The 20,667-nt window shown below is 40.1% G+C and overlaps 1 protein-coding gene across 11 annotated transcripts in view; it reads left to right on the top strand.

The window, feature by feature from the left end:
• CELF2 (CUGBP Elav-like family member 2) overlaps positions 1-20,667 on the top strand; it is a 559,446-nt gene that overhangs the window by 483,964 nt on the left and 54,815 nt on the right. For 10 of the 11 annotated variants that reach the window (XM_087768249.1, XM_087768245.1, XM_087768243.1 and 7 more), the window contains 2 exons: positions 6,604-6,738; positions 17,305-17,384. In XM_087768249.1, coding sequence (XP_087624375.1) covers positions 6,604-6,738; positions 17,305-17,384 — 215 coding nt within the window. Of the gene's footprint in view, positions 1-6,603; positions 6,739-17,304; positions 17,385-20,667 lie in introns of those variants that run through there. The other variant, XM_087768251.1, reaches the window with a different exon arrangement.

Genomic DNA, 20,667 nt, shown 5'->3' on the forward strand with positions numbered 1-20,667 from the left:
TAAATTTAGGCTCCTGAAGGGTGTAGATACTTCTGGTAGGCAGGTTCTGTGGGTGGTGAACTCTTCTTTTCTAATGACTGGGGAAACAGAAGGCAAACTAATACCATGATGATGGTAACAATGGTACAGCTCCTTGGAAAGACGGGGCGTAGGCGTGGGATCCATGGAGGAGGTGAGAGTTTGCAAGTAGCTTGGCAAGCCGAAAAGAGAAAGAACAGCAGCATGGGGGATGCGGAGGCCTGTTTGGCACGTGTTTCCCGTATGCTTCAGGCTATCCATCTGAGGAGGTATATTATCTGTGCCAACAGCAAGTTGTAAAGTGTACCTCTTCAACCAGATTGGTAAGTTCAAAGGGGAAAAGAAAGAAAGCATGCCAAGGCATCTTGGTTTTCATCATGCGTGGCGTTTGAGCTTTTGAGGAAGGCTTGAAACCCTTTGATTTCTGAGTACTAGGAGGATCCCACTACATTTTATAGTAAAGTGGTGTTTCTCAAGTTTCAAAGAGGTTAAAGAAATTCTCTTGGTCAAAATTTCTAGGTAGCTTGTGGAAAGATATGTAGGAGAGGCTGAATATTCATTACAGTTCTTCTGAGCTTGCACATATTTGTGAAGGCTTAAGACCTTTCAGGTTCCACAGGCAGGAAGGAGAGGACCCCTCATTCATCTTACAGAGGTTTTCAAAGAACAGTATTTGCTGTGTGATAAGATGTCCCCTCCCCATCCCATGTCCCTTGCAAAAAGGTTTGAATGAGCATCTGAGCCCAGGAGTACCAGGATGAAATGCTCCTCCTTCCCCATCACTGTTCCTGTCTTTAGATGTAGACGTCGCTTCAGAAACCTGTCCTTTAGCACAAAAGGCTAAGCTCACCTTGTAGAAACTGGGAGATGGGTATGGAAGAGGCAGCTCCTGCACACGTTTGACTAAGTGCCTGGGCACTTCTGCAGCATTAGGACTCTTAGCAACCTGAAGATCTGTTTTCTTCTGGGTAGGCTGATAGATCTATACAATCATCTCCATTCCTTCATGTGTACAATAGCTCGTGTGTCTGACTCTGCTCGTGCAGATGAAACAGAGCTTAATTTCTTCCATCGAGCTTTTAGCAGCTAGAGTTGATGGGGAAAAACTTGCCTTTACATCTAATTAATATGTCTAGCTGAAAGGATTCTGAAAAGACTTTTATTGTTGAGAAATGTAACATCCCTGAAAGATTTTCAGAGGATGAATTTTGTAGTGTGTCCTGTTCTGAGCACCCATTAGGTCTAGTCTGACCACCTTTATTTGCTAGGTGGTTATTTTAACCTATCTACAAAGTTTTTTTAAGGATTACCTGCCAGAAAAGCATGGTTTCAAGACTTTGAAATCTACCATTGCTAGATTCATCTCAACTGTTAAGCACTCACCGTATTTGTCCATTTAAGGATATTTTCCCTTTTTCAAACCAAGGGAGTTCCTGCATTCTAATGCCGAAAGGCACATGAACACATGCTTGACTCTGTCTATGGCCATTAACATGCAACAATTTAGCAAATACTTAAATGTTTCTTGGATCAGGATTTGAATGCAGTCAGTACTTTCAGGCACATATCCTGAGGACAGTATGCTCTTAAATGGATCAAAGCGTAACCACTTCAGGGAAAATGACAAAATTCTCTATTTTAAAAAAAAAGGGGGGGGGGGGTGTTGCTGAGTGATCTTGTAATTTATTTTTATTTATTTTATTAGTGAAAACTTGAAGAAATAATTTTGAAATTCTAAGTGGCACAACTTTGCTGATTTGGAGGGAGTAATTAAATGCCATATGTTAGCACTAACACATAGAAAAGTTGATAATTAATGCAGGCAGCTCCAGATCCAGGTGTGACTTCGACAGATTGTATGCAAGGGTTTTTCACAGGCTTACAAATAGGGATAAAAAGTCTGTTTTCCCCCCTTCCCTTCTGGATGAAAAAAAATATATATATATACATAATTAACTATTTCTTGATTTGCTCAAAAGAGAAGGCAACTTCTGGATGGAAAATGCACTCTTTAACTGACTGGACTCCTCAAAAATGTATAATAAAGGGATATAACTGATTTTTCAGGACAGAATTTAGAGGGTTTAGAATAGAGAAAAAGAAAGTTTGTTGAATCTACAGGGAGATTTCCCATGATTATTACAGGGTTTAATTCTTTTGTAGCATACAGAAAATAATCTCTACTCCTTTATTCTCCTGGGTTAGCACAAGCGATCTAATACAGCCTGCAAGAAATGCTCATTACTGAAGTAAATTGAGTAAAGCTAAAAAATTAGACCCTTCAGGATGTTATTCTGCAAGTTGGATGTAGTGCTGTCAGAAGCAGGAGGTTCGGTTTGAAAAAAGCCCTCCCCCAGCAGAGGCAGACTTAATCTCAGCTAACCTTTGATGGCTAACGTAGCCCTCTGGATTCAAACACGATACTTAGGCACTCGTGCTAGCGATTGCAGAGCTAGTCATGATGGAGTTACAAGAACAACTCGTCTCACTTTGAAACAGATATCTATGCCTCATCACACAGGGTTCCTGCATTTGGGCAAAAGATTCCCACCCCAAATCCAGCACGCTTAGCCCTGGATGTGTTGCACTAACTGCCCTGGCAGCATAGCTAACCTGCGTTTGTAATATGTTTGGGGGGATTAGAGGTAAACCCCGTAATTAGTTACTGTGCAGTTTCACACCTTCCTTCATGTAACTAGAACTTCAGGCCTTGTTCACTGTGACCTTTTGGCTGCTTCTGCTCCATCAACGAGAGGTACTCAGCCACCCCATCCTACTAGCTGCTTACAGATGGTTGTATCTCCTTCATGCCCCCAGAGCGGTGCAAAATAGCCAGAAAGTACAACTAGGCCTATGAGCAAGGTTCAGAAATAATGATATCAAAGGCTTGCCAAAAAATTTTCATTCATTTTCTGGATTTTGAATTATTGAAACCTACCCGTAGTGTGGGAGAGAGAATTATCAAGCAGCAGTGAAATGCTTATGAGATGTGCACACAGGTGCTGACCCTTGTGCTCGCCCAAAGCGCTCACAGCTCCCAAGCTTTGTTCAGTCCCTCAGAGCTCGTTTATTCCTCCTGTCCCTGCAGCTGGAGCTCAGGACATGTATGCGTTATCATGATGACCAAGTTTTGACAGTTGGCTGGAAGGTAACAGCCCTATCTACTGTCAGTAGCAGGGGAGAGACTCCCATGAAACAAGCCATCCTGCCTTGCTGGGAGAGGTGAGATCAGGCACTCTTTGGAGGAGCTGATCTCTTGGCATTGACAACAGCCAATTGGTAACATTTTAGCTGAGACTAAAATTGAACACCTAAACTGTAGATGTCTAAAGTTAGGCGAGATGGCTATGGACTGCCATCCTTTCTCCAACCAGCAGCAGGTAGCACCTTTCCCGATCTCGATGCTTTGTTGGGTCGCGTGTGTTTAATGTTGGGCTCCTCATTTTATAGTCTGTGGGAGCAACCCAACAGGCACAGGCAAATCAGCAGGCTTGGCTGATCAAAACGGAAGTTTGCTAACCTCTAAATACGTTTCACCCATACTTCTTGCAGTCCTTTGTCTACTTGATTCTCAAACCATGCCTGCATGGCAGGTAAGAATTCATTTTAGAAAGAAAGGAGAGAAGTGGCGGACCAAAAATGCAGAAACAAATCCAGACAGCCAGTCTTACGGAGGTGAAAAAGCATTCCTTTCTCGGCATGAGACTATATCGCTAAAAGCTGTTTCAGCCTAATAATATCAGATGTTCTATCAGATGGAGTGAAAATGTGTCATTTTGATCCTGACAATTGTCCCTTTAAATGTTTTTTATGCTGGGCCCCTAGCCAAAAAAGAATAGCAATTTTCTTAAGCTTCAACACTGATCAGCGCTGACTAATAGCACTGAATGCAGAGCACGTCATCATATCAATATGTTTTCTGTACTCTGAGCATTCTTTGTGAAATCTGCATTTTTAAGATGTACAGTAAACGGGAGCTGGATGTTTAATTTACTATAAAATCACCCTCAAGCTGAAAACCTGCAAATCATGTTAGTTAAATGGCATATTTATAGGTTTGCTAGAGAAACTGAAGGAGGCCGGTGGGGAGTTTGTTGTCTGCTACTCTTTGGAAAATTAAAACAAAGCCTTCCTATTTGCATCTCATTTCTTTTGAATCTCCGTGTGAATCTCTTTGGTTTGAGTCTTTGTCCTTGCACCTAAGCAGGACCCGAGGGGCGTCCTTTGGGATAGTGTGGCAGGCATTCGTCCAACTCAGCCAGCAGCTATTTTTAAGAGCGGGCTGGGATCTAGTCACCCTTAGGGTAGACCTGCACACTGTATTTCAAGCCTAAAATCAACGCAAATTTAAACTGGCCAGTACTAGCTGACACAAAGGCAGAAGCTAAAAGAGGTTCATAACACAGAGCAGAAGGCAATGCTTGGACCCATGCTTGGCGCCAAGGCAACCCCCAGCCTGACCTCGGTTTGTGGTATGGAGAAATCCATACCTGGCAGCCCAGCTAGGTTCCTTGCCTCATGCCCTTTCCTGCAGCCTGGCCATAGTGTGTGGCTGTTCTCGAGGGGACAGGCTGGCCAGCCACCTTCCTCAAAGAGATTACTCAAGGCAATACAGGAATTGTAAGCAGCCAAGTTACAGGCATTCTTCCACCAGCAAAAGTGACTACCTAGACTCTCCCTGTGGCTGTGAGCAAGGCAAGTCAGTTTTACCATCCTTAAAGTGGTATCTGGCAGCATCAAGGCCAATTATATATTAAGCATCAGATGTAAAGTTTCATTTTAAGACATAAATATATGTATATACACACACACATATATGTGTGTGTATATATATATATAAAAATCCCAACTTGCAGGTCTTATTTGCAATCCCTCATATTCAGCTCCTGATCTGTATATAACTGGCTCATGCCATGCATTCATCATTTGTTAACCCTTTCTGGAGGGTTAACCTGAATGTGGAACCTCAATATAAAGTGTGAATGAAAATATTGAGTCTTGAGGAATCTCTGCTGAGAAAAACTTCTCCTAGGTGTTAAATTCACGCCAATTTTCTTGCAAGCTTGTAAAGTGAGAAGCTGGGATTGTAGGGGCTGGTCTCTGTTTTGGATTCTGAAAAATGCCCGGTCTTGGTGCTTGCTTGTATAAAAGCTACAAATACTTTTTAAACTCAGCTATTCTAAGGAAAAAATTACTTCAAACACCTCTCATGATCAATAAACACGAACCTCTTCTTTTTATTCTTGAAATTACTGAATGCACTTAAAATGTTGAAGTATAACACAAACAAAATCCTATGAAAATATATGCAGTTTCTTCTTCCTCAGCTGCAATTTATTCCATTTGACAAACTCGTGCTAATACAGGAGAGAGAGTTGGGGAGCAAGGGAAGATTTTTTTTTTTTTTTGTAAGCCCAGAAATGAAAATACTTTGTTTCAAAAATAATTTGCACAATAATAGAAATAAGTAAGTGCACTGAAGACTCTCTGGAGTAAAGCTTTCCTTCTCTTTTTGCTTGCCCGCAAACTCTGACCGTCTGCTCATTAACAGTGAATTGGATTTACATGCCATTTCAAGAGAAGACGAAAGCACTGGTGTGTACACTGTATAAAAAGCACTTAGATTTTTGGTTTAATGTAGATGGGAGGGTGCGTTAACATTTTTAAGTCTTTCCAGGGTGAATTAAGTTTTGATGACCTATTTCATTTTTGACAAGAGTCCACAGCTTTAGTCCTGTAAATTTGAGTTTGATTAACAGGACTGCCTGTGCCCTGCTGCAGCAGTCTAGCTTTTGCTGATTTTGGTGACAATGCAGGCAGGAAATATTCTACCAATAATTCAGGTAAAGAACCTTTTTCATGGTTTTTTGCAAACTCAGCATCATTACAAATCAAAGGGTTTGGCGCTGGGAAAGCATTATGCAGCCCCCTTGTTAAAGTGATGCCCTAGAATATGCCTTGTGTCCTCTTGGAGGGGAGAGAGCTGTGTCAGTCTGAAAAAAAAAAAACAGGAAAATTTAATGCATTCTTTTTCCAGAGCAGTCGTTACACACCTGCCTTGCGAGTGCCACACATTAAGTTGGTTGAAATTGAAAGCTCAGATAGGAGCCTCTCTCTCAAAACATTTCTCAGGAATATTTTTCATTAGCTCGTATCGTTATGTGCACAATCCCTTCTTCACCCTCACCCCTGTCATGATTTCTTTCATACATGAGGGAGGTAAGGGAATTTATCTGAATTAAAATCTATGCAAAGATATCTTTACAAGTCTCTCTAACAGCCTGCTTTTCTCTTAGAAGCCATGATGGGGAGGCATATGCAGAATGACTAAGGCAGCCAATTAATATGTTACATAAACAGCAAGCACCACTAGAAAAAAGAGAGAGAGGAAGAAAAATGAGAGATTTGGGGTGGGGGAAAAAGGGGGGAAGGGAGGTTGTAAGTATAAAGTGTTTGCCTTAGGACTTGTCTTCAGTTACAGAGACAGACTCACATGACTGGAGCTTGGTTTGATGTGGTAATGAAGCATTGATCACAGGAAAAAGATGAAATGGCCTTTGCTCATTCATTATTTTTATCTTCTAGCTGTGGAAGACAGAAAATTGTTCATAGGAATGGTTTCGAAGAAGTGTAATGAGAATGATATCAGGGTGATGTTTTCTCCGTTCGGCCAGATAGAAGAATGCAGAATCCTTCGGGGACCGGATGGGCTGAGCCGAGGTGAGTGTGCAGTCTGTAAAGTCTCTTTCCTTAAGTGCTAATTGGGAGCTATATGTCACAGCCAGGGTAGGCATAGCCGCTGTCTGCAGCTAGAGGTTGTGCTGCAATATGTCCCACGTGATGAAGGTATCCACGTGAACTCTTCACAGTGACTGAAATTATCACCTTTTATTTCCAGTGTCAGAAAGGTCTCGGTGCCAACATATTAACTTGTGTTATCACCCTGTTTGTCAGCTGCAAAGGTTCCTTTGCACCCTGAGAAAACACCCTCAGTTTTGTGCTCTCACAAAATCAAAGATCCTTCCCTGACCCCATTTCTGCTTTGTAGCATAAGGCCGAAAAAAAAAAGGACTGTAAATGACTGCTTGAAGGCATACAGGGTCATGGGAACTGGCCCACCTTGTAGCACTATATCTCCTCCATTCCTGTGTTTTCTATAACTATATGCAAAACATAGGTCTGCTGTAACTCAGAAACAAAGAGGTTCGCTTGAACTTGAGAGCTTTGCCTGGACAAAACTTTGTAAAAAGAGCTTTTAAAGCTTGTGCCTCTATCACAACCCAAAAATCAGGGCAGAGGTGTTAAGCAGCACCACAGAGAGCGGTCAAGCGGCTGACCTGAACTTTGGAAATGAAGTGCAGCACAGACTTCAATAGCCGGTGATCCCTTTTGAGTGCAAAAGTGCCTTTTGGGAAAAGGCCCTCTGAAAACATATTGAAAAGAAAATAAATGTATATTGATGACCCAGGCTGCATATTAACTCCATGGTATATGGACCTGAAATTATTCTCGGAGCATGAACCTTCTCAAAAAGTCAGTGCCAGGTGGTGCTGAATGGAAAAGAAAATAGTGATAGTCCTGTCTGTCAGTGGGGAAGGATGCTGTGGTACTAGCCATGGCCATTTAACGGCACAGGGAGTAAAGTAATTTTAAGTGTGAGTGTGGAGCTGTGAAAATATCATTTCTGTTTCTATAGAAAAAAAAAACACATAGAAAGCACAGTTTATGCATTTTATTACATTTTCAAAAGGCAAAGAAAAAATAATAGTTCCCATTTTGCATATAGATATAGGTATAGGTATTTTTCTTTACTTTTGGATCTACTTGTTTCCAGTAGGCAGGAATCCACAGTATTTTGTGCAACAATTTGTGGATGGGGTTTTTTGTTTTATGTGCAGCCCAGCTTCTTTAAAATGTCTATAAATTGCAGCAGGGGAAGTTGCAGGTATTCCTATATTTCATGGCACTGCTTGAAAGCACTTACTATACTACTTCTGAATAATAAGGACTTGTTGAAAAGACACTCTGACAATAAATAGGGAGCCCCGAGAAAATTACACACTTACATTTATGCATGCTTAGTCTGCGATCCCAAAACTTTTGGGGCTGGGATGCAGCAGTCCACTCAGGCAAGGAGAGCCTCAGGATCATGGCTTTTGCCTTGGAGAAGACCGGGGAAAGGTCTGAAGTCAGTTCCTGCAGCTCAGTAATGAATGTTAAGTGATGGAGTCGAGTGCTGTCATTATCTTTCTAGACGCAACATTGAGGCAAAAGAAGTATTTCTGAATTTCACTGATTTCATTTTGTAAGTAGCACAGGGAAGGGGTGATGAAAGACACAAGTGGGAAAGGAGCTAAGTAACTGCTGAAATAACAAGATCTGGGCATCAGATGTTTTGAGCCCCAAAAAGGTTTAATTGACTCCTCAGCATCACCCAACAAAGAAATGGATCTTTCCTGGGATCCATAGAAATCCTACTGCATACTTGTTTTTGTTCAACAGACATCGGGCATAGTACAAGCATAGAAAGGCTAATTATGAAATCCAACAGGGTAAGTAAGGTTGGTGGGGTAGTTTTGTTCTGCCGTAAATAGCAATCTGACGGTAATCAGAAGCTGAGATTTTTAAGCCATGCCACCACCATATCAGGCAGGGCAGTGCCGCCCAGCAGAGCCATAGAGTTAATGTGCTGCTCTCTCCTGCTGGAGGCTGAAGATCTCAGTCCGGGTAGGTCACACACCAGTAGTCATAGCAGAGCTGTATCCTCTCTGCCACTCAGGTTTATTTTGGTCACAATCACGACTGATATTCTATCATGACCTCATGCATCATGCCTTGTTAAACTCGAATTGCTTTCTACGCACCCATGTTCACACTTGAAAATGAGTTCAGCTGTGCCAGCCAGGTTTTCAGGCAGATGTTTATCAGCTTCACAAAACCACCACTCCATGAGAGAAAGCAAAGTGTTGGGAAAATGGTTGGTATTGCAGTTGAAATGAAAAGTGCTAAGGGAGATTTGCAGTGGAGGGAGCTTGACTGAAAAAGCACAGGGTAAAAAGCTGCTTCACTAAAGCAAGCGGGAGAATTTATACAGTTAAATCTTTGTAACGAGTTCCAATACTTAACGAGTTTTAATTCGTGTTACCATTTCCAAGATGTTAATTCCCTTTGCCACAAACAGTATTTGTTTTCCCAGCACCCGTCCGGATGTGCTTCCCTCCCAGACACAGAGGGGTGAATGAAAAATAGTCACTGTCTTAGGAAAACACTGTCCTCGCCATGCCAGAGCCTTCGGGAACTCGCAGTGCTCACAGCAGTGAGTTGGAAATATGGTCCAATAAACTCTGTTTGGCATCTCTTTTCAATTGCATAACAAGTGCACATCATGGTATCTCAGATGAAAAGAGCTTGAAAAGTATATTCGTTGGTATTTATGCCAGCTTTCGAGCTTTGTTAAAGGGTTCAGGCAAATAATCTTTATTACCAGCCGACAGTTGCAAGGAATAGCTCCAGATTACACTGCTCAGTAGAACAGTTTTGGTTTGTGCTGCTTATTTTTTCTTAGTAAAGAGTAAAGAGCTTTCAGCTGACTTTTAGGCCAAGTCTATGTTACAACAGCAACCTTACCACTGGTACGGTAAGAGTCTGCTGTCCACCCACAGGCAGGATGTAGGGTTGTAGTGTGCCACACGGCTCCGGTAGCAAGGAGAAATCCCGTCCTGTGGCATCAAGGGAAAATGTAACACTTTGTGATGAGTGTGATATAAGTGCTAAGATAAAGAGAGAGAGGGAGAGAGATTGAGCTGGTGGTTTCTATCGTAGTTTCTAGCCAAGAGTTGACAGAACTTTAATAAAGTCGCACCCATAGCTGTCACTACTGATAATGGACCATCAGCATTTCTACTCCAAATTCCTCCTGTCAGCTGTTTGAAACTCATCTGTAAAACGAGACCAAAATAATGATACAAAGCTCCAGTGGTGGAGCAGTATATTTTAAAGAAACTGAGATTTTTTTTATCTTGAGACATTTTTTTCCCCACTGTTGTTCACTTCTGCATCTAAGAAATAATTGTTGTTTATACCTGTAACTTGTTATGTTCCAGCCAGCTGCAAGAAATAGGCATCAACCAAAAGGCACTGCCTTCTGAAGGCTCTGATATAGTCCCTGTGAAATTAGTTCGCTGGCAGAGAGTAATTCCTAGCTATGAAAAGTATTAAAATATAAAAATACCTTGTTGGCTGTAGAGATAAAGAAACCAGGGACTCAACAGACATGGAGGCTGGCCTTTGCTTTAGCAGGGTTCATGGAACTATCTAAAGAAGCTTGCCACTGCCTGTACTATATTCATTATTCAAAGAGAAGGATTCAGCCTGCAGGGTTGTTTAATCCAGCACTTTTTCTGAAGAGCTAAGTATGCTTTACAAAAATTCATGATTGTGGTATCATGTGCTAAGCTTCATTATCATGAAAAAGCAGAAGTGAACTGCCTCAGATGATTAAGATTTTAAATCACTTATTGTAAACGGCTTAAGGAAACTTTCAGACCTCCTGACTCCCAGCACTGTGTAATGTCTACATGACCACAGATGCCAACACAGACAGCCACGCAATGATAGCTGGAGTGTGCAAAAATAGCCAGAAATACCCAAGTTTGATTTATAGCTCTGCCACTGATGTGCTGTATTGACCGTAGGTGAGTTGGTCTCTCATCGTCTCTCCATTACCCCATTCCTTAAATTAAGGATAGCGATGCTCCTCTACCTTTGTAAAATGCTTTTTTTAGATCAGTGGATCAATATCTCTGTATCACTCTAGGAATTATTACCATCCGTAATGATGATTAAAAAAATCCTCTTATCCTTATCACAGGAGCACCACACAGCAAATTATTCTGCTGTATTGCTAAGTGCAGATTTATATAACAGATACCAGCAAGAAGTCAACTGGGTTAATAGCATGCACTGAAAAAACCTGCTAATAACATGTACAGACAGTTGGATATACCATGAAAATTGTGGAAAAGCTCCAAATGCATATTCTTACATCTTCTAGGCTCCTAATTGTATGATTTTTAACAAAACATCGCCAGGCATATGGGACAAGTGAACATTCCTGCAGACATTGATTACAAGGATTTTTTTGTTTGTTTCTTTGCTTTAAGGGCAGGTTAGAAATGGCGTGGAGAGTTATACCATGGTCAGGCAATTTAATTTCATGAAAATCCATTCATAACTTTCCGATTCAGGGGTTTTCTTGATGATTTAGTAAAAGAAAATCAGTATTTGCATCATAATTAATTGCAATGAAAGGTAGGTGAGGAAGTTTTATGCCTATTTTTTTAATGGATATTCACTGCTCCTTCATAAGCTAAAGTAACGTGAAGTGCCAGCCATGGGGACAGCCTGGATTAGGGGCCACCTTCTGAGTTCTGTATGTGATGGGAAATAAGCATGGTGGAAGTGCTGGATTTCTATTTGGTCTTCAGAAGGACCTCCATGCCTTATTTCTTTTGCTGTAATATGGTAACATTTTAATTTTTTCCAATCATTATGGCATATTTAATTTTCTTTTTTTCCTCTGGTGAAACTCTTTCAAAGCTGGGAAGGAATGAACATGCCCAAGTGACCAGTGTCTTTGCTGGCCTTTAGCCAGTAACTCTACATCTCAGATCTCCATTACTGCATCTTCGAATCAATCTCTCCACAGAAAGAAGTCTAAAATTAAATAATTTACAAGAATTTTTATTCCAACAAGAGGGTCATCAAGACACTATTAGAGAATGTGGTCTTTGGTACCCATCTGATTCTGGGTTTGTGTCAATTCCAGTTACTGAAGTCTGTACTTTGCAGGGTGGTTAATTGACTGTCCAGTTAGAAATGCTTCGAGGGAACCATGAACTTCAGGAAATTTAAAATCTAGAATCTGTCATCTGGTGGATAGTGAAGAGAAGTCAGTAAAGCCAAAGAGATGAGGCATGTTTACAGGATGTGCCTGTTGTTACCTTTATGTGCCTGATATGCATAAACTAAAGAGCTTCACTGTGACTTTTTCAAAACGCTTTACTTTGGGCTGAGTTGTTGTACTTGGTCTCAGACCTGTCGTTGTGTGTCTTAATTAATACCTAATGACCAAATGTCTGTACAATAAACAATTTGATGTCTTAAGTTGTAGCTGAAATATATTTTAACCATTAAGATTTTTGTGTGATGTCTTCATTAGAAGGCTGTTTCCCAGGCTGATCCTTCCTTCAGCTGTGCTATATTAGTTTCCTTTTCTACAGAAAAGGGAAAGTCTACTTTGCAATCTCAGCTAGAAATATTTTAACACAACTAGAGCTTATTTTTATCATGCTTCAATTTCCATGGCTTTTTATTCGAGCCTTATCTTTTCTTTAAATAGAGGCTTTCATCTCAGAGGATCCTAAATACTTCTTGCAGGAGTATTTTGGCAGCTTTTCACTATTGTTTCTTCACAGAAAGTGAAGAAAAACCTTGTTTACGGTGAACTAGGAAGCTGTAGGGCAACCATTATACCACCAGCCGCGCAGCCACCACACGTAGTACTGCGATTGCTCGGATGACTTTGAAAATCTCTCGAGCCTGCTTCTGTGTCAGAGGGGTCACTATATATTTTTTTTTTAAGAATTTATTGCATCTGCCTTTCCTTCATCTCCAGAACTTTAAAGCCATGGTTTTTAAACTTCCATTTTTAACTCTAGGCCTGATTCAAAAATGTCTAGGGGTTTTGCATCTCCCTTTGGCTTTGCTGAGGGTTTGGAGGCTTTAAAACCTCTGGCAGACCACAGTAGTTTTATGTGGGAGGTTTCTTGTGTAGGTGTGAAATCAGACCCCTTACCTTGAGGCCTCCATACTTTAAAATGTTCTACTTCACTTGCAGCTCACAAGTATTGATGTTATGTTAGACTGTGCGTGAACTGCTGACTGAACGCTTCAAAACAGTCTATGAAAGCCTGAGATGAGAAGAATCAAGTGAAGCGGGAGCTGAAATGGGGCAGTGCTGAGCTTTTTTAAATATTTCAAATAATTCAATCGCTCAAGCAGTGAGCCCTAGGTTTGGGATGGCACAGGTCAAGGAGGAAGCTTTTCTAATTTTGCAGCCTCTTCAAAATTCTTTTTCAGTTTGGAGTGGGAGGGGGGTAAGGACCAACCCTGTGAGTTTAGATGTTCTCTCAGCCGAGATGGCAAATGCAATAATGTGCTCCAAAATCTCTTCTGTGACAGGGCCGGGTACCTCCCTCTGATTCTGCCTGCAGGAGGAAATTACTTCCTTTTCCCCAGCTTTTCCCCAGTCAATCATTTATCTGGTGTAGGGGGTGAGAAGGCAGCCTTGGAGAAGAAACTAAAACTCTTAGACCTCCTTTCTCCCTCCCCTTTTGTTTCTGTAAGTGATCCCTGACATTCTGAAACCAGAGGTGATAAATAATTGCAGGTTGGCTGTATTTATAAAAAGATTTTTTTTGTAGCTGGTGGTACAAAACGAAGTAATTTCAAGGCATTAGCTACGGAAATATACCCCTCTCCGCGTTTTCTCTCCCAGAGAGCTCCATAGCTCCACTAAGAAGGGAGTAATTGAAGTATGGGAACTCAGTATGGTAGAACAGAAATAGTTTGCTTGTAGCTATTGGTCTGGAAGACCTCGGCCCACAGCACTACAATCATTGCAGTGTTTCATAGGATGAGGTAAGAGGCCACGGAAATCTTTCTTGTTTCCTTGCACCATGAGGCATGAAATCTGATTAGTCTTGTCCTCTTATAATTCTGATTTACAGTCCTAAAGCTGGCAGCATGTTCCCAAAAGACCACCTGTATCCATGAGATATAGTGAGAGCATGCTGAAAAGGGTTTTCCTAACCCCTCAGAAACCGCTGCAGCGAGAGTACAGGATGGTCCAGACAGAGCTCATCTGGCTTAAATAAGTGAATCTGGCTTAAATAAGTGAAATTTAACTTCTGATTAAATTCTAGGCGCTCAATGAAATCATCCTCCAGAAGTGCGTATGTACCCCATATAGGAAAATAAAGGTATTGCCATTGTGGCTGAGAATATAAGCATCTCAGAAGAACTTTTCTGAATACCTAATTATATATTCAAGTTCAGTGATTGAGTTAAGTGGACTGAATCCTATGATATAGGCTTAGCTCCCCTCCCGTGTGGCAGTCTGGTCATGAAGGAAAGGATCCCATGGTTCACAGACAATAAAATATATAGGATCTCATGTTTCACACATAATAAAATGTATATGCACACATAATAAATATACAAATTTTGTGTGTGAGTGTCCAGGTTTGGTATGTGAAAAAAATAACCCTTGAATGTGAATACATGTAGCAATGTGTGGAAAGATGGTTAAATTAGCTAGCATTTAATTGGGGTGCTTGATGGTAACAACTGAAGGTCTAGGTTATCCAATAATTTAGAAATAAGGTTGTCTACTTAAGGTTGATTTTTTACCTTCGTTGTTGAGGCAAATTGGGTATTTACTGTGCAAATGGCCACTGTCCATCGGTGGGAAATGGCCTGCCGATTGGAGATAACAAGGGTACCTGACCTTGTAGCCTCTGGCTGGCAAACCGTAATTAAAACGCAGTCCCGTCTTCTCTGTGGAATGCTGTTTCCAAACTCTCATATTCAAGCCGCATAACCTCATTCATCAGGCATTCCCCTTGCCCAGAGAGCAAGTCTCTTTTAAATTGGTAGCTCACTATATGGCACTTTACAGAGATCTGCTATGAAGGTCTCTTCAACTCCACGACAGAGGCAATGGGATCCACGCAAATGGATTTGGGCTGAGGAACGAAGAGGGAGATTTTGTGGCAGTGTTGGGCACTGAAAGTCCCCAACAGCTGAGCTTTGTGGTTAAAAAGAGAAAAGGGAGAGAACAGAGAGTCTGCTTTATCTTGAGAGGAGCACAGCTTTATTTCTCTGCTGATTCACATTTCTTTTGAGACCTGCTAATTGCAACATCTCTCAGTAAGTTACTTACAGCGGTACTGCTGGGTAGAAATTGTGATAAATGCATAAACTGTGTCTTATTGATTTTTGTTGACATTTTACATGCTGCTTATGCATTCTAAACCTCCATTCAGTAATTGTCACTATGGTACACACTCCTGGATAATGAGAGCGAAAGAAGTGAATGAAGCAGTTTCTTGACCATTATAAACAATATTATTCAAGGCTCTGTATGGGGTTTCTTGCCTGCCCTCCAGTATATCTCTATTTGTGCTCATCCCCCATTGAATTTGCAAGACAAGAAATGAAAACCCTTGGTGTTATTTCCTCTGTTAATGATAATAACAGAAATGTTTTTAAGAGAGATTACTTTGAGACTGATGGTGAATTTGGGCCTCTTTAATTTTAGTGCACAGCAGCAATATGGAATCTAGCGGAGGTACTGTAGTTTATTTACCCTTCTACTGCACATTTTGTCTAGATTGCCATACAGAATGCTGGTTTTTTCCTTCATTTTCTTTGACAGTAATTTGTTGCTGAATAAGAATAGTATAGCTACACGTAGTGTGACTGAACAGCAGTAAGACATCATCATCTGTTACGTTACCTGAGAAATATGTAAAGAGTCACGACACTGCCGCAAAGTTGGCATAAAAGAATTCTGACTTCTGATTTTATAATGCCCACTTATCAGTCAGAGGTACATAAGCCAGCTTAGGTTCTCTTGTACCAAGGGCCTTTACATCAAAGAGAAAAAAAAATACCGCATGATGCAAAAATGCATTGACTTTATTTTCATGACTAGATGTAGTGCTTTTGGGTAATGATCAGGCATTGCTTTCTCTTACTGTTGTTTGATTAAAATGTGAATACAGTCTTGACTTGATAATCTTACCAGGTACACACGAAGCAAAAAAGAAAAGGTATTTTATGCCTCAAATTGATTTGCGTAAACCAAACAATCTGTTGCTTGTTGGATTGCAAAATGGTTTATTTTGCCCATTGGCCACAGGGGCAACAATATTGTATTTTTGATGCCAGAATGTAGCTTTCATGCATTAGCTCTAAAATGACAATATGCTTTAGCCTCTCAGTGCTTAGATTTGCTTCATTTGGAAATCTTTTAAGTAGTAATAATAATAATGTTTTGAGGAAATTGAGTGGAACACTAAATTATTCTCTGAAACCTAAGTTCAAACTGTGCAAGGCTAAGGGAGCTGAAAATCAATGCACTTTTAAAGTCATTAGAGATCACAAGTGAAATAAGTCTGTGTTGCTTTAGCTAAGCTTTTAGTGTGCCATGGTATTATTACAAAATCAGCCTGAATCTGCATTAATTTCACAGTCTTTTTCTTTAAGATGCCCAAGGGTGCATGAAGAATAAAATGTAAATCTCAGAAGGCAATGTTTTTATTAGTCAAAAGGGCAGTGAGTCACGCGCTAAAAAAGTTGACCTGTACCATGCCCAGTGTAGGTATGACTGACAATAGTAAAAGGCTGGAAAAATAGCCCAGGCATTAGCCTATTGGCTTTTCATTACGATTTAAAAGGCTGAGGAGGGAGAAAAGTGATTTTTCAGTTATTCATGCACATAGCTTCAGAATTTTTCAAGTCGGTGGTAACTTTCATAGACCAAATTATACTTGTACCTAGGACTCGGAGAAACAAAAAATCATTAAGATTTTTATTTGAAATATGTTATTTTCTTAAATGTTGAGATTCCACCTACATTACTGAATTTTGTCTGAGTCTTTTCACAGTTAGTCACAGGCTACACAGTGGAATTTTTCTTATCCTTATTTGTATGGTTGTTCTTGGTGCATCACAGAAATATGTGACATTATGGACTCCTTTATTAAATTCCCAGTTCAGCTGCCAGTGATGCCAGTCACTTATTCACTATCCACAATTTACCTGCACAAAAGCCATAGCAAGCAATTGTTAATGCATGGCCTGAATAGACTAAACTATGCAATCCAAACTCTACATAAAAGCCTTACTTATTTCAAACCCTGTGGCTAAAAAAAAAAAAAAAAAAAAAAAAAAAAAGAAACAAAACCCAAAAAGCAAATTAAAGGAAAAAACCCTTTCTCCTCACCCATCCCCACCTAATTTTTTTTCTTTCATCTATGGTCAGATTAGCAAGTCAGCACTGTCGATAAATAAACTAGAGAAGTTGTTTATTTTTATGTACTACTGAGAACAGTGTCGTCTTGTGGCCGTTCTCGTAGACTGTGTTGGTTTAACAAGCGTCCAACCCTTTTGTCTTGTTGTTTTTTGTCTTTCCTGCTCCCTGTCCCCTTGTTCCCACAGGCTGTGCGTTTGTCACATTTTCTACAAGGGCAATGGCACAGAATGCAATCAAAGCCATGCACCAGTCTCAGACCATGGAGGTACAGTACTGTATCATTTGCCCTTTCTTTGTTTTCTTTGTGCAAATGATTGCGAATGGTAAAGCCATGCTCTCCTGGACGAGATCAGACACATGACAATCACAGATTTAAACTTTTTACCAGCTCACTCTACCTCTCTTTGTGAAGCTTATTTTTCTTAATGACCTGAAAGCACACAATAAGGTTGCTGTGTGATATCCAAACACGGCTCTTCATCCTGTTTTCAGTGGCATTCAGGAGAAAATAAAAATGCTGTGAATACCGCTCCTCAGTCATACTCAGAGTATATCTGATGAGTAAATTACCTTTAATTTTAACACACACACCCCCAAAGAAAAATCTTAGTTTCTTTTAAATAGATTTTTAAGTGTTGTAGTTTGCGCTGCTCTGAGAAAAAGCTCAAGAGATTTAATCTGGCCACACCGAGTTACTAGTGCATGTGTTTTCCTGTAAATAGAATCTCTTTTTAAGTTAATGTAATTTCTCTTTCTTCATGTAGCCAATAAAAGCGCTAATGATGACAGAGCATATCGAAGTGTGGCACTTCCTGCAGAGCACTGTCGTGGCTGGCCCTTCACAAGCAACGCTCTTTATTTCTTTCCAAACTGCCTCTACGGCCTCGTATTTTATGATGATGAGCAACACAAAACTTTAAACCTGTTCACTTAATGTGAATATAGCTGCAGGCTAACGATCCGTTCAATGGAGTGGTTATCGAATGCCACAGCTTGTCTGGCAATCTCAAAACTTTTTTCAGTCTGTGATTTTTGTCATGGTCTTTCAGAATTTTGCACAAAAAACCGCACAAGTATGAAGTCTTTACTTACTCTGGATCTTCTAGCTTATCATTGGAGAGTGCATGTTATACTGTATTATGTATACTGTATCTTCGTGTAGTGATGATTTTTCTCAGAGGTGGCATTGATGTTATGTGCACTTGTTTCTTTTTTTTATTTATTTTTCCACCAGGACCTTTCGATTTTTTTTTTCCTCAGTGATTTTTCTTTGCAATGCTCTAGTCTCCCAAAGCATGCTGGGTGCTGAACAATCATTATTGCGTCATGTCGTTGAGCTGCTTTGTGTAACGAGCCAAGGGGGGAGACCAGGGGTGGGAGGGTGGAGAGAGGAGAAGAAGGAGGAGAAGCTAAAAATCAAGCCAGTGCATGAAAATGTCACTAACTGTTTCCTGTATACTACAAGTAATGATACCAGCATTGCAAAGCTATTGTCTTTCCAAACATCACATTTGAATTTGGTTGAGCTTCTTTTATAATCGGTGTGTTTTCTTTTCAGTGCAATGCATTTTTAGACCCTGAGTATACAGTCTTAGATGAGAATCTGCCAATGAGATGAGAATAATTGAAATTATCTTTACTAGAAAGCTGCTGTTATACAATCTATGCAGTCTGACAGTATATTGTGAAAAAAACTGCCACTTTGAGTCTCTGAAATAACACTCGTAATTTGTCTGCCATGCACTGCTCCATTAATTCAGATCTATATGTTTTTATGGGTTTGATTCCAAGTAAAAAGGAAATGTTTATTGGTAATACTGTGTTTTACCTATATTTTTCCATGTGTTTTAATGTATTTTTCTGTCTAGCAAAATGAATTTTACACAGCTCTACTTCAGAAGATGGTAAAATTAAAGAGATAATACCTCCCAGACAAATTCTCCCATTCTTCTGTTGTATGCAGTACTCCAAAAGAGGCTGCATTTTGATGTGATACTCCTGTTGACATTACTTCTATAGAATAGTTACTCTTGGATCAAAATTCTTCTCAACACCTTTAGAGACGTCATCAATGAGATCCCCAAACTGGCAAGGCGATTCCAAATATTTTGCACTTTGAACGTCTGGGTCTTTGTGCCAGTTGAGCTTAGACTGAGTCCCTTCTTGGAGAGAAGCATTACACCCTCCAGCTCAGTGGGTGAGGGACTCAGCAGAGTCTGTACCTACTGTCTTGATAACACAAAGAAAAATATGAAGGCAGCAACAGCTGATGGGAAGAAAATGGCACTAAATGGGGTGGAGATACCAAGCCATTGAACGAGGAAGGGAGCTGCACCCTGTGCATGTGCTGGGACCTTCCTCTCAAGATAGAAAATGGAAGAGCATAAAACAAATCACTCTTTAAGAGCAAAAATTTTGCTCGCTTTTGCCCATACTCTTGTAGTAAAAAGTTAACTTGGGTTAGCTGGTGTGAAATCTCAACTCTCAGCCTGAAAGAGTGGTCCTTGGACACTTTCGTTTCATGGTTTTTTGCAAACAGAAGTGGGCTGGCAGGACAATATGTAGTACACAATTACATTTCAACCCAATTACTTCAGAATTCTTTTTCTGATTTCATTATTTTCAGTTCTTTGGCACACATCACTGAGTAGGATGAATTTTCAAAGTGGGCTAAGAAAGAGCAATGGGGATGTTAATGTTCGGATGAACACGTCTCATAGAATAATGAATTCTCTTACTACTCTTTCCACCTGACTTTCTGACCTGGTTAAATCAACTGATTTTAAAAACATAATTGCTGCTCTAGAGTTTTTGCTCTTCTATCTCATTTCTGGGGAGTTTTTTTGTTTGTTTAAGGCGTTCAAATGCAGCACCAGTAGAAGACACTAATTTATTATCATGGAGTAAATTTGATGCAACAATAACAACCCTTTTCTCATATAGAGCCACTTGCTACATATAATTTCAGTCTTCAGAATGTTTGCTCTCTTGAAAATGATGAAGTGATGAAATATAGAACAGACAGTGAAAAAATGAATTATGGATTCATAAATTGCAGAGATATTGTTTTTATACAATTTACTGACATTTAAGCACTCATAAATATGATGTCGGCTGTAGTGTTGAGTGCTGAGCTGCTGAACTGAGAACTGAAATGGCCATATGATATTTCTTCCTTTGAAATTAATTTCTATTTCTTTGGAAGTAGACTTGCTTCTCCTGTACATCTAGGTAGAAGGCAGTAAGTTCTAGCTGTTCTTAGCCCATTGCTACCAAAACTCATATTAAATAGAAACAGCTTGCTTTTTTTATTAGCGAAACCAGAAAAAACTCTCTCATACCCTCCACCCCGCAGCTCCTTTTTCTTTCTTTCTTTTTAAAGGGTCTTGTTTTTAATATTAGTATAAAAATCACTAGAGAGAGGTAATTGTGTAACAAGCTGACTCCTTCATAATCTTTATTTGATTGCTGGAGTGGTACGTATCTCCTTTCTTCCTCACCGAAACACTGAAAGACATTTTTGCAATGAAACACGCAGGAAAGGAGTT

This window comes from Nipponia nippon, unplaced genomic scaffold, assembly GCF_047370975.1.
Source record: "Nipponia nippon isolate SJK-2023a ecotype South Korea unplaced genomic scaffold, ASM4737097v1 scaffold_3, whole genome shotgun sequence".
Lineage (NCBI taxonomy): Eukaryota > Metazoa > Chordata > Aves > Pelecaniformes > Threskiornithidae > Nipponia > Nipponia nippon.